The sequence below is a fragment of the Taudactylus pleione genome, unplaced genomic scaffold, assembly GCF_031769625.1.
Source record: "Taudactylus pleione unplaced genomic scaffold, aTauple2 ptg000532l, whole genome shotgun sequence".
In the NCBI taxonomy this organism is placed as follows: Eukaryota; Metazoa; Chordata; class Amphibia; order Anura; family Myobatrachidae; genus Taudactylus; species Taudactylus pleione.
Genome location: NW_028284934.1, coordinates 232,525 through 245,609, shown reverse-complemented (window position 1 = coordinate 245,609; position 13,085 = coordinate 232,525). Strand labels below are relative to the sequence as shown.

Sequence of the window (13,085 nt, the reverse complement as noted above, 5' to 3'; positions counted from 1 at the left end):
GTACGGGTTCTGCACCTGAGCAGTATGGATTCGGCACCTGCGCAGATTCCCGACCATCGGGAATCTGCATTCAGCAGTGCACTTACATGCACTGCTGAATCAGGGCAATAGTGTGCTATATTAGAAAGTAGGAATGACCAAAAGAGAGTGACAGAGTATTAAAGCACTGGAATTTTGATCTGCGTCTAAAAGCAGTAACCATTGGGATGCATGCACAGACTGAAAATATTGGCTGTTTGCATGTGGCATCGAGACCTCTGAGTCAGACCCAAAATGACTGATTCCTTTGTGGAAGAGCTGCAAAAACAATAACTCAGAAGCCCAAATATAATGGACACTGTTTTATGAACTGCACAGTCCTTCCAGCATAGCAGCATAGGCATTATAACTCTACTCAATATCCTGGACTAGATTTCACTATGGTGTTTTAATGCAAATATTCACAGCTTCTTCAGATATCAGCACCAACCAGTAGGACTAGCTGCTATTTGAAAAGTCAGATAACTAAAGTACATTAAACTGAATCCTTGTTTGGACTTTTATCACCTCCTGTGGCTCATGCATGGTCTGAGTCCCTGAACAGTCACCTTACAGCCAGTAGCACTAATGCAGAGCCACCCAGACCAGGGAGGGACACAACGGACAGACACCCTGCAGCCTGTCCAAGGAACGCTTTGGGCAGTGCTCTACTTTCCAGAGCAAGCAGCCCCACCCCCTAGGTATGATATCATGATGTCACAGGTTTAAGGGGCGGAGCCAGTACAGGACATATTGCCACCATGTTATTATTCTCTGGACTGGCCAGGATAAAAGACTGCTTTTGTTTCAGATTATTTATCATAAAGTCTATTCATAAGATTTAATTAATTTTACAGCAATTGAATCTGTTTTTTAATGTTAATAAAAATATGTTTTTTAACTTGGTATTATTTTGGCTCCTCTAATGATCACAGATATTGGTTATTGTTACTTCTGTAAGTAATTCTTTGGATTTTAAACTTTTGCCTTTGATAATCTTATTGTTACCATAACTTTTTGGAATAATCTTAGCAGGGAAATAAAATAATTGCGTAATTAGCAGCACCAGTATTTTGAATTACAACCGTTGATTCTTTTGCTTCACATTTTGCACTTAGAACTTTGTGTGTTTTTATTTATTCAATTTGATAAATGAGAGCAGTTTGTAGCTTGTCCAAAATCAGACTTCCCCTGATCATGTTGATAGTTTCACATTCACGTTTCCCCTTTCAGTATGAAGGTGTCTTCCAGAAGCTTAACAATATAAAAATGTTTTGCACAATAATGTATATTACTGAATACAAACAATATAGCGCAGCTGTCACCTCAGCAAAGCAACATAGTAAAATATATTACTCACCTGCTTTGTCCAGAATGACACTGAAAGTAGAAGAGCGATATTCTTGTTCTTCTTCGTATGCTGCTACTGCCAGAGATATGTTTTTCTTCATATGAACTTCATCATTTTTAAGGATGTAATGTGTTTGGTTTTTAGCATCAAAAGTTTGCCATTGTAACTCATCTTGCTTCCTGAATGAGAGAATAAGTCTGTTACCTAAATAAATACAGTATCTTCCAGGATGATAATTGCAATGATCATAGTGTCCACTGCAGTTTGTCATGTTTTATTTAATATTATTAGTCCTAAAGATACATTACCAGACTAGTGTAGACAATGTGTGCATACTGTATAAAGAGCTACTTTCCTGCAGGGAACTTTAAAGCTGACTTTGTTGTAAATGTTTTTGTCAATGTTTTGATTACAATGGTTTATGTGTGGATTCAAATGTCCCATTTAAAATTTTCCCACATGGCACAAAATGTAAAAGGAATGGAATAGTGATTGTGGGCCTGATCAGGGCTGCCAAGAGAAATCCTGGGCCCCGCTACTGCTATTTTCCGGGGCCCCCCTGTAGGGGGTGTGGCCACAGCAGGTTGATAGGTTTTCGTGACGACTTCAATCAAATAAATACACAGACCTGCTGGGTTATGTCATTTCAGAACTTTAGTTGACGTTCTTTCGTCAGGACGAAACATTAAGATAACCCAGCAGGTCTGTGTATTTATTTGATTGAAGCCGTCATGAGTGCCACCTGCTTAACTCGCTAAATTTAATCAGGAAGGGACCGTATGCAAGTATCTGATTGACAGCAAGGGAGTGCCGGCTATCTCCACATTACATAAACTGTGTGTGTATATATATATATATATATATATGTGCATACATACATATATATATGTAGGATGGTGGCACTCTAGATTAGAAATAAAGACTCATTGCAGCATTACAAGATATCAACATTCCAGCGCTCTATTGTACATTACTAATTTACAGCATTACTAATTTAATCCAGAGTGCTGCCATCCTACTGTATTCATCTATTTCAGCAGCATGCTGCAAAAGTTTTATTGAAAGCAGGTAGTGCTGGAACTTTTTTTTAATATATATATAAATATATATATATATATATATATATATTACAGTCAGGTGCATAAATATTGGGACATTGACATAATTTTCATATTTTGACATAATTTTCATATTTCGGCCTCTATTCACCACCACAATGGCTTTGAATAAAGCACAAGATGTGCTTTAACAAGATGTGCTTTAACTGCAGACTTTCCGATTTAATTTGAGGGTAATTACATCCAAATCAGGTGACCAGTGTAGGAATTACAACGGTTTCTATATGTGCCTCCCACTTTTTAAGGGGCCAAAAGTAATGGGAATATCAACTCAAAATCTATTTCATGGACAGGTGTGGGCTATTCCCTCATTATTTCATTATCAATTAAGCAGGTAAAAGGTCTGGAGTTGATTCTAGGTGTGACATTTGCATTTGGAATCAACTGCTGTCGACTCTCAATATGAGATCCAAAGAGCTGTCACTATCAGTGAAGCAAGCCATCATTAGGCTGATAAATCAATACAAACCCATCAGAGGGATAGCAACAACATTAGGTGTGGCCAAATCAACTGTTTGGAACATTCTTAAAAAGAAAGAACGCACTGGAGAGCTCAGCAACACCAAAAGACCCGGAAGACAACTGTGGTGGATGACAGAAGAATTATTTCCCTGGTGAAGAAAAACCCCTTCACAACAGATGGCCAAACCGAGAACACTCTCCAGGAGGTAGGTGTATATGTGTCAAAGTCAACAATCAAGAGAAGACTTCACAAGAGTGAATATAGATGGTTCACCACAAGATGTAAACCATTGGTGAGCCACAAAAACAGGAAGACCAGATTAGAGTTTGCCAAACAACATCTAAAAAAGCCATTACAGTTCTGGAACAACATCCTATGGACAGATGTGACAAAGATCAACTTGTACCAGAGTGATGGGAAGAGAAGAGTATGGAGAAGGAAAGGAACTGCTCATGATTCAAAACATCCCACCTCATCAGTGAAGCATGGTGGTGGTAGTGTCAGTGGGCATGTATGGCTGCCAATGGAACTGGTTCCCTTGTATTTATTGATTATGTGACTGCTGACAAAAGCAGCAGAATGAATTCTGAAGTGTTTTGGGCAATATTATATGCTCATATTCAGTCAAATGCTTCAGAACTCATTGGACGGCGCTTCACAGTGCAGATGGACAATGACCCGAAGCATACTGCAAAAGCAACCAAAGAGTTTTTTAAGGCTAAAAAGTTAAATGTTATGCAATGGCCAAGTCAATCCCCTAACCTGAATCCGATTGAGCATGCATTTCACTTGATGAAGTCAAAACTGAAGGGGAAAATGCCCCAAGAACAAGCAGGAACTGAAGACATTTGCAGTAGAGGCCTGGCAGAGCATCACCAGGGTTGAAACCCAGCGTCTGGTGATGTCTATGTGTTCCAGACTTCAGGCTGTAATTGCCTGCAAAGGATTTGCAACAAAGTATTAAAAAGTGAAAGTTAGATTTAGAATTGTTTAGTTTGTCCCATTACTTTTGGCCCCTTAAAAAGTGGGAGGCACATATAGAAACCGTTGTAATTCCTACACCGTTCACCTGATTTGGATGTAATTACCCTCAAATTAAATCTGAAAGTCTGCAGTTAAAGCACATCTTGTTTGTTTCATTTCAAAGCCATTGTGGTGGTGAATAGAGGCCAAAATATGAAAATTCTGTCAATGTCCCAATATTTATGCACCTGACTGTATATATATGTATTCATATTCGATGGTGTATATATAATATAAATATCAGATTATATATATATTTATACATTATTATTATTATCCTTTATTTATATGGCGCCACAAGGGTTCCGCAGCGCCTTACAAAGTACAGAAACAAATGAGCACACAAGACATCAGTTATTAACAATACAGACAATGCAGGACAAGTACATGATTTATAAACAATGCTGAATATGATATATATCCTATTATATGTATATATCATATGTTATATATATTTTATATATATATATATATATATATATATATATATATATAAAATATATATATATATAATACAGTAATGGTGATGATGCATTATATTTAATTTAACAATAATTGTATAGAATTTATAAATGTACAGTACTGCTTTCAATCTCAGCAGCAGGCAGTAGGACAATGTCAAAGACAAGTCCAAGTCATGTCACTCACACAGGCAGGCTTGGCTCTTCCCTCGCTGTGCCACACTCCCTTATTCCACTACTGTACAGTCCCTTCCAGTCCCCACCTGCCGCCCGGAGGCTGGAGCCTGGTGCAGTGGTGCCGTGTAGAGAGAACCTCACAAGATGATTACATAAACATCTCGCAAGACCATCATTAGTTCCGCAGAGGTGCAGCTCCTGCAAGTGAGTTACACTGTCTGAGACATTGAGTGTGTGGTCGAGACCCCAACCCCCACTGTGCCACCACCCCCCCCCCCCCTTCCCCTTACCTTCATCTGCTACCTGCAGCTCACGGAGGATTATCAGTGTCTGAATAAAGAAAAAAGTTTACATTGAAAAACCGGATGCTGTCATGCCCGGGCCCCCTGCCATGCCCAAGCCCGGGTAACCAGTACCCACTCCCCCCCCCTCTCGGCGCCCCTGGGCCTGATTCACCTGATAGTTAGCATACATCTCCGATGGTGAGAGGACTGAGAAAGAGCAGGATGTGTACTGCACATGTGCATCCCGCCATGTGCCAGTTTGCTCTCAGTGTCTCCATGCTGCGGGATGATTGATAGGCAGCAGCGTTTGGGGTGGAACGAGAGTGTTCCTGGCCAGCGTTCCCGGAAATGGGAGCATTTTCCATTAGGGACAAGGCTGGGGTCAGTGTCGGTGGACGCAGATTTCCTGGCCTCGCAAGCTGCCAGGAACTGCCCAGTCTCAGCTTATGCAACCTGGCCAAAGAAGCAAACATGAGATGACGATATCGTCAGGTTAAGCATGTTAGTAGATGATTGATGTGCCCACAATGAACGACTACTCATTCAGCGCAGGCACACCACAGACTGACCAACGCCCGCACGACCACAATCTCGCAATCGCGCAGTCGCTTTGAGGTCTGCTAGTGGATGTGTGTCTTTAGAAGCAAGCGTGAATACATCCACGTACTTACCTCTAGTGATACGATCTCGCACACACCTGCGCAAACCATGCAAAATGGCCGTAGTGCCGCAATGCACACCGCCGTCCCATCAATCTGGTCAGCAGAGGTCATAGCCGCAGCAACACCTGCCGAGTAGGGATAACAGGCACAGAATCCATAGCCACATTCACAGACTTAGGAGGAGAAACCAAAGGCGCAGCACCAGGACTTGAAACCCCTTGCAAACCAAAAGCACACAAAAGCTGACCCGTCAGAGGGGGAAGCAAAGTTTCCTGCAAGTGTACAGATTACTGCGCCGATGCTGGGGAGGCCGACATGGACTGTGCTGCCAACAAAGGTGCCAAAGCACCTGCCAAAGCCACTAACGCATTAGCGACCATGAAAGGATCCGTGTTTACTGCAGGAAGGAAAGGCTGCAACTGGGAGGAGTGGAACCCGTAAATATGGGGTGGGAGGAAGGTAATGGAATCTGCTGCAGGTCTCACTGTAAGCTGTGCTGCCAATAAATGTTACTGCAATGTTAACATCATCTCTATTCAAGTAGCATTATTACCACACCATATATTTATAGTGTTATCACTTCTAAACTAGTACATGCATAATATATATTTTCATGGGACCATGTGGTGGACCCACTGGAAACGCCAATGTGCACGTTTCACTGTATAAACAGCTTTATCAAGGATGAACCAGATTGTCTCCCTCGGGTGCATATTTAACGGATATAGGCGACCAATCAAAATGCTTCTCCAGGTCACATGCATGTGGCAGCCAATGAGAGCCATAATTACAGCTAGCTGCATCAGAGATCACATGATCTACCTTAATACTACAGCTCATTCATGCCATTTGTAAACAAAACTCCAGATCACATGATCAGATCTCATCTCCTCCTAAAGAAGGAGAAGAATATACAAATACTATTATAACCAAATAAGTAGTGTCAGAATGATAAACTAGAGCAAAATAATACATGTAATATAAAATAATATAATAATACTAAAGGAAACCGTTATAAAATAATAAACTCAGTGACCATAATATCATGAAAAAAATCCATCTCACAAATAAAAAGAGGTAATAAAACCCCAATTATATCAAATCCACAAATATATATATATATATATATATATATATATATATATATTTATATAAATAATTTACTAAGTGAATAATCTAATTGTCAATACCGAATTAACCAATGGCAATAACAAAAAATAGTGGACCTGATTCAGGGTTGCGAATAGAGGGCCTGATTCAGACCCGCTCGCGAGCGCTGAGCGCTTGCAAGCGGGTCGATGGTGCCCTTGTGCGAATGCGCATGACGGAGGGAGCTCCATCGTGTGCATGCGTGAGACCCGAATAGCGATGGCCAAGCCGTCGCTATGGGTCTCGCACCAAAGGGGGTGTGTTGTCGATGGTGAGTGACAGCATGCCCCCTTTGGTGGGCGTGCCGGGGGCTTTGCTGCCCAGACGGAGGTGTTCCCATGGGAACGCCTACCGTCTGGGGCCGGCCCCACTGACATCACTAGTGATATCAGTGGGAGTGCTTTTGGCTCTGATAGAGCCAAAAGCACTCCTGGGCTTGCAGCAGCGAGACCCTACCGCAGGGTCTCGTCGCAAGCCCGATGGTCGCGATGGTCTTGACCATCGCGACCATCTTTTTGGCCGCTTGCATAAGCTGTGGGTGGTCACCCACAGCTATGCGAGCGGCCAGGATGCTGCTCCAAAAATAGGTAGGAGGGCCCTGATTCAGAGCGAGCGCTCTTGTCAGAGCGTCCGGCTCTGAATCAGGCCCAGAGTGAGATATCTCTCTCAACTGATCATCTTGGTGAAACCACGTTGAACTGCAGGTGGGGCAGATTTAAAATGTGCAGAGAGATTTAGATTTGGGAGGGAGGTGTCCAAACTGACATCTAAATTGTAGAGTAATAATAAAGCTGTGCAGTATTTGTGGGCTATATGTAAAAGCAGCCAGTATTTACCCTACATGTAAAAAAAAAATATGTATTTACACCCCTTGCATTGCAACATGGTTTGTCCAGGTACACAGTTAAGTGCTCTCTCTCTCTCTATTCACAACTCTGAATCAGGCCCAGTATACGCTATTCTATGCTCATAAACCAATGTCGATTATATTAAGTGAATAAATTGTGACACGAGACAGCAAAAGATAATAAGTATTGTGATGTGATTGTCTGACCTTTAAAGGATTGAACCAGCAGACATGCCTTATATTAAAGGAGGACATTATTGCTGACGTTTTCACAAGCCACTCAAGTAGATGTGACATTATTACTACCAATATTAGTGAATTCCTTTATTAATTTAGCTTTATGACCAACAAGGAGCATTTATATGTAGGTTATTAGATATATTGAATATACATATTTCATATAATTTTGCTACGGTTCAACATAGTACATTGCTTTCATAATACTGGGAAATTGAAATGGTGGACCCTGTTTTTTTATACACTATTTGTTCACATTTTCTATCTTTATACACTAATCTATATGTATGTTTATCAATTCAATAAATTCATTTTTTACCTCTAATTTTCACTGTACCATTCCCAGTGAATGGAATTTTTAGTGCAATAACTAATAAAAGTTTTAATGTATTGATTTTGTGCATGTGCGCCCATCTCTAACAACCCCTAGCCTCTTTTGTTTAATATCGCGGCTTTGCTTGCAAGGATTGATGTTGAGTTGGCTTTTCGCCTGGTGCCCTGCATCCAGACTCTTTTCGTTTCATGGGTTTTCAGTTGCAGGTGGAGTATTTCATAGACAAATGTCTGCCTTTGGGATGCTCCATTGCCTGTTGCTTCTTTTGTACATTTTCCCACATTCCTGCATTGGTGTGTTTCTGCCGGCATGGGGGAATTGAGCCTGGTTCATTACTTGGACGATATCCCCTGTATCGGTCCGGCGGAGCCCCCCCTTGTTGTGTGCATTTGCTTTTTTTGGTGCAGGCTTTATTTGTACAGCTGGGTTGTCCCATTGCCCATGACGAAACAGAGGGCCCGGTTACATGTTTTCCTTTCTTGGTATAGAAATCGACACTGCTGCGGGTTGCTACTGGCTCCCGGATGACAAAGTACATAAGCTGTCTTGGGTTGGGGAAGGATTGCCTGGGAATTTGCTTCTGCGCGATCTTTTTCCAATCGTAGTGGCCGCAAAGATTTGGGGGGAGCGCCTGCGCAACTCTAGCTTAGTATTCTGATGCAACAATCTGGGGGTGGTTCAGGCTATTAACCATCGGCGATCATCCTCCCTGTCAGTTCTACGTTTACTTGCTAGATTGGTGTTGCATTGCTTAAATGTTTAACGTTAGCTGGGTGGAAATGACAGCCGATAGATCTTCATCTATTGCCACATCTATTGACGGCAGTCAAACGTGTGTGCTTATTCGCAGTTTGAAATTCATTTGCTCAAATTGGCAGTTGCAATGGCGTTTCACATCGTATTTAGGGTTAGTGTGTTGGTGGTTCCTGCACGTGCTTCGGCGTCTGTGCTGCTTCGTCGGGACATATTCTCTGTCGCACAACATGCGTCGCTCTAAAACTGACCAGATTGGACGGGGTCGCTGGCTAGCTTTGCAGAAGTGTCAGGACACCGGGTTCTGCCTGGTGTTTTTGGCGCATGAATATTTGTGGTGAAGCATGGTTGGTGTTCCAGTTAGTACATACCAATTTGTTCAGTTTTTGCAGTTATCGCTCTCCCTTTGCTTGAATATGGCACTCATTCATTCCGAATCGGGGCTGCCACGTCTGCTGCCGATTACAGTTTTTCAACATCAGAGATTCAGGCTCTGGGTGGGTGGAAATCTGGAGCATTCTGTCGTGATTTGCATCCGGGAAGGGTGCTGCTAGCACTTATTCAGCATGCTAACCAGGGGTTTAGACTACTTGCTCTTAGGGGTTTGGAGGGATTTTATTTTTTTCCTATGGAGGCAACAAATAGTTTAGCCATATACTGTAAGTAGAAAAGATCCTAGTAAGTTTTTGTTTTACCTCCACCCTGGTTAGCATGCTTGTGTTTGTCACTAACATCATTATTGTTGTTTTATGTTGTCCTGTCTGCGGTTTGCAGGTGTGCATGGCATGGTTTGAAAGTTGTGGGTTCTTCGATACCTTCATTAAATAAACTATATTATTTTTCTTACAGGATTGTATGATGACAGGCCAGTCTGGATTATTGGCCATTCATTCATTTATTGGGCCGCTAAGTCGGCCGCTGCACATGACTTAAGCTCTTTTGCTTAGGCCCATGGGGTTAGGCGGTTGGTTTGTAGAGGAATGCTGTGGCGTGAATTGAAGGGGCATCTGATGCCTACGATGCGAATGTTTGGTCAGCTTTCGGTGTTGATCGTGCATTTGAGTAGAAATTGATGGCAGAGTTGTGGTTCATAGTGCACGCAGGTTCAAAAACATGCATTTGTTTAGGTCTGACATGGGTCCGTTGTGTCGGAAGCAGGTTTGCTTATTTTTGTTGAGGCTTTGTCTAAGGTAATGGTGGAGTTGGTTTAGTTTGTTTGGTGGTGGGCTGCGTCTTGAGTTGCCTCACTTTGGCAGAAAGAATGGTAGTGTGCTTTTAGTTATACAAATTAGATGGGTGCGCTCTCCTTGTTCAATGATAGGCCAGTACCTACAGGGAAATGACACAGCCTGTCCGGGCGTGCTTTTTGCTGGAGAGTTGAACACCAATAAGTGATGTGTTTGGTCTGCGTGTGTTTTGTGGGAGTGTCCGTTCTTTGTTGTCCGCCACCATACTAACTTTAAGCTCACAATAAATTTCATTTGGCAACATCTAATTATCTAATTCATAGAAAAATGGATAAACACAACGTTTTCGGTGAGCTGCTGAATAGAAGGGTGTCCTCTCTTTAAACATGCATATAAACAATTGAACATTCAGCGCTAAACCTTTTTGTATACATGGTTTGCAACCATAGAATGATGGGATGATAACAACAGACTGCGATAGTAAGTACAAATTTACTTTTACTTAATCAGAGCTTAAAAATTGTACAATGTAGTTGCAGACATAAACGACAACATACGAAAACATGTTCAAAAATTGGAACAGTAAGTGCTAATGTGCACTGTCAGGTTATATACCAATAACCACTGAATTCTCACACTAAGGGCCTGATTCAGAGCCGCTCACGAGCACACAGCGCTCGCAAGCGACTCGATGTTCCCCCCTGCGCATGCACTGATTGGACCATTTACCCAAACCATCAACACCTGATAGTGCCTACATAGCAACATTAATTGCATGATGTTAAACAGCTCCTGCAGTAGTTGATTGACTGGGTGAGCAACCAATTAGAAGGCACGATTAGGGACCAATCAGATGGATAGGCGGAGACTGACAGTTCATTTAAACCTCATTGAATTGATCACTCACTACCAGAACTCCCAGAGGAAGACCCTATGCGGGTCGAAACGCGTTGGTATCTTTTCCCTGCTATTCCCCGCACCAAGGCACTGCAGATTGAGACCTCTACAGATGCATCACATGAGCGGCCCTGATCACATGACCCAGAAGGAACAGAAGTTCAGGACGCTGTCGCCGAGTACTCGCATCCGCTGACCAGAGGACACGGAACACGGACGGGAGGAGGTGGGATCCAGCCACAAGCAGTGACAGGAAGGCAGGTGAGTCTCTGTAACGGAGGGGGAAGCAGGCTGAGATCATGAGCGGTCTCGTCCAGTGGTTCCCCTCCCCAGACAAGGGACTGTAAGTTCATAAGCCAGAGTGCAGAATACAGTCTTTAATTAGACGGATCGCTCACTTAGGCTGTTAGTTCGAGTGGTCTCCTCCTACCTGACCAGAAGAAATCTCCAGCCACCATCAGCAATACACCAGGACAAGCCACCACCTATATTAGATTTGCTAAATAAGAACATCCTTATTGCATGCACTGGAAGAGACAGCAGGATGCTGTCAATCTCTCCCCCCCATGCTCCATCACTGACATTATCATTATATTTCATACCAAAGGGCCTCAGTGCAGTTGACTTAGTGTGAGAATTCAGTGGTTATTGGTATATAACCTAACAGTGCACATTAGCACTTACTGGGCCTGATTCAGACCCGCTCGCTAGCCGTCGCTATGGGTCTCGCTACAAACAGGGCGTGCTGTCGATGGTGAGTGACAGCATTTATTTATTTATGTTCATACTGCCTCCAATGATACAGTTTTTAGTGGGATTTTTAATGCGGATGTGATAAACCTTTTTAGTCCAAATTTGCAAAGTGAAGATTAATATCTTCACGGAAATTTACTAAAATCCTCTTGCCAGGAGAAGGGATCCGATAAGAGCCCATCCTGATGAAGAGCTGGAAGCAGTGTGACAGTGTAACCCTATCCCATTTTTTCCTATTTTGGGTTCTCGGCGCATAATGTACATATGTGGCCAACAACTGGTGCATGCATCACAGGTAGGCAAACAAAGAGGGAGCTGGAGGCTCTTTCTCTGTAAAATTTGCGAGTTAGTAGCACATAGGCTACTGTCAGGTTGCGGCCTAGGATTGGCCATTACTCACCTCAGTGCCAGCTTCCCTGAGCTCTAGAGTGGTCAGACATGATGTGAAGTGGCAAGTGACGCGCTGAGGATTATACCTGGGGTTTGCTAGGACATCCATGTGCTCGCTCCGTGATGTGGTTCCTGCAGTTACCATCATGGACGCAGCCATGACAGTCTGTTTTCACATGACTAACCCTTTACCCATTGGTTGCAGTCAGCTGACAGTGTCCTCCAATGGGCTGCTACCTTAGGGTATATAACCAGACTCTGCTGTGCTACACTCCACGGTTGAATCCTCAGCATGTGTACTTAGGGCCTGATTCAGACCCACTCGCAAGCGCATAGCGGTTGCAAGTGGGTCGAGGGCTGGGCAGTGCGCACTGCACATATGCGAGCCCCGGAGCGAGTGAGAAATTCACTTGCTCCTGGGCTCACTACAAATGGGGCGGCTCTCGATGTTGATTGACAGCTCGCCCCATTTTGTAGGCGGGTCAGGGGGGTGGCTTGCCAAATGGAGGTACGCCTGCTGTTTGGGGGCAGCCCTACTGACATCACTGGAAGAGACAGCAGGATGCTGCTAATCTCTCCCCCCCATGCTCCATCAGTGATGTCAGTAATGAGCTTCCGGCTCTATTAGAGCCGGAAGCTCACTGGGGCTTGCGGCAGACGAGACCCAACCACAAGGGTCTCGTCGCAAGCCCAATGGACGTGATGGTCACGACCATGGCGACCATCACCTGGCCACTCGCAAAAGCTGTGGGTGGTCACCCACAGCTGCTTAGCGAGCGGCCAGAAGGCCAGACAAAAAAAAATGCCCTTCAGACATGCGAGCTGCCTCCGGCAGCGAGCGGGTCTGAATCAGGGCCTTAGTACCATCAAGTGATACCAGTCTCCTGTGTCAGTGCTGCGTCTGAAGCCACAGTGTGCATACTTAGTACATCATCCAAGTACTATCTACTAAATCATTCTCCAGTGCCAGCTCTGTGTGTA

The 13,085-nt window shown here is 43.5% G+C and overlaps 1 protein-coding gene across 6 annotated transcripts in view; it reads right to left on the bottom strand.

Moving 5' to 3' along the window:
- Nucleotides 1–13,085, bottom strand: part of IL12RB1 (interleukin 12 receptor subunit beta 1) — a 252,769-nt gene that overhangs the window by 204,516 nt on the left and 35,168 nt on the right. For all 6 annotated transcript variants that reach the window (XM_088450879.1, XM_088450878.1, XM_088450882.1 and 3 more), the window contains one exon: nt 1,379–1,548. In XM_088450879.1, the coding sequence (XP_088307005.1) occupies nt 1,379–1,548 (170 nt within the window). The remainder of the gene's footprint in view (nt 1–1,378; nt 1,549–13,085) is intronic.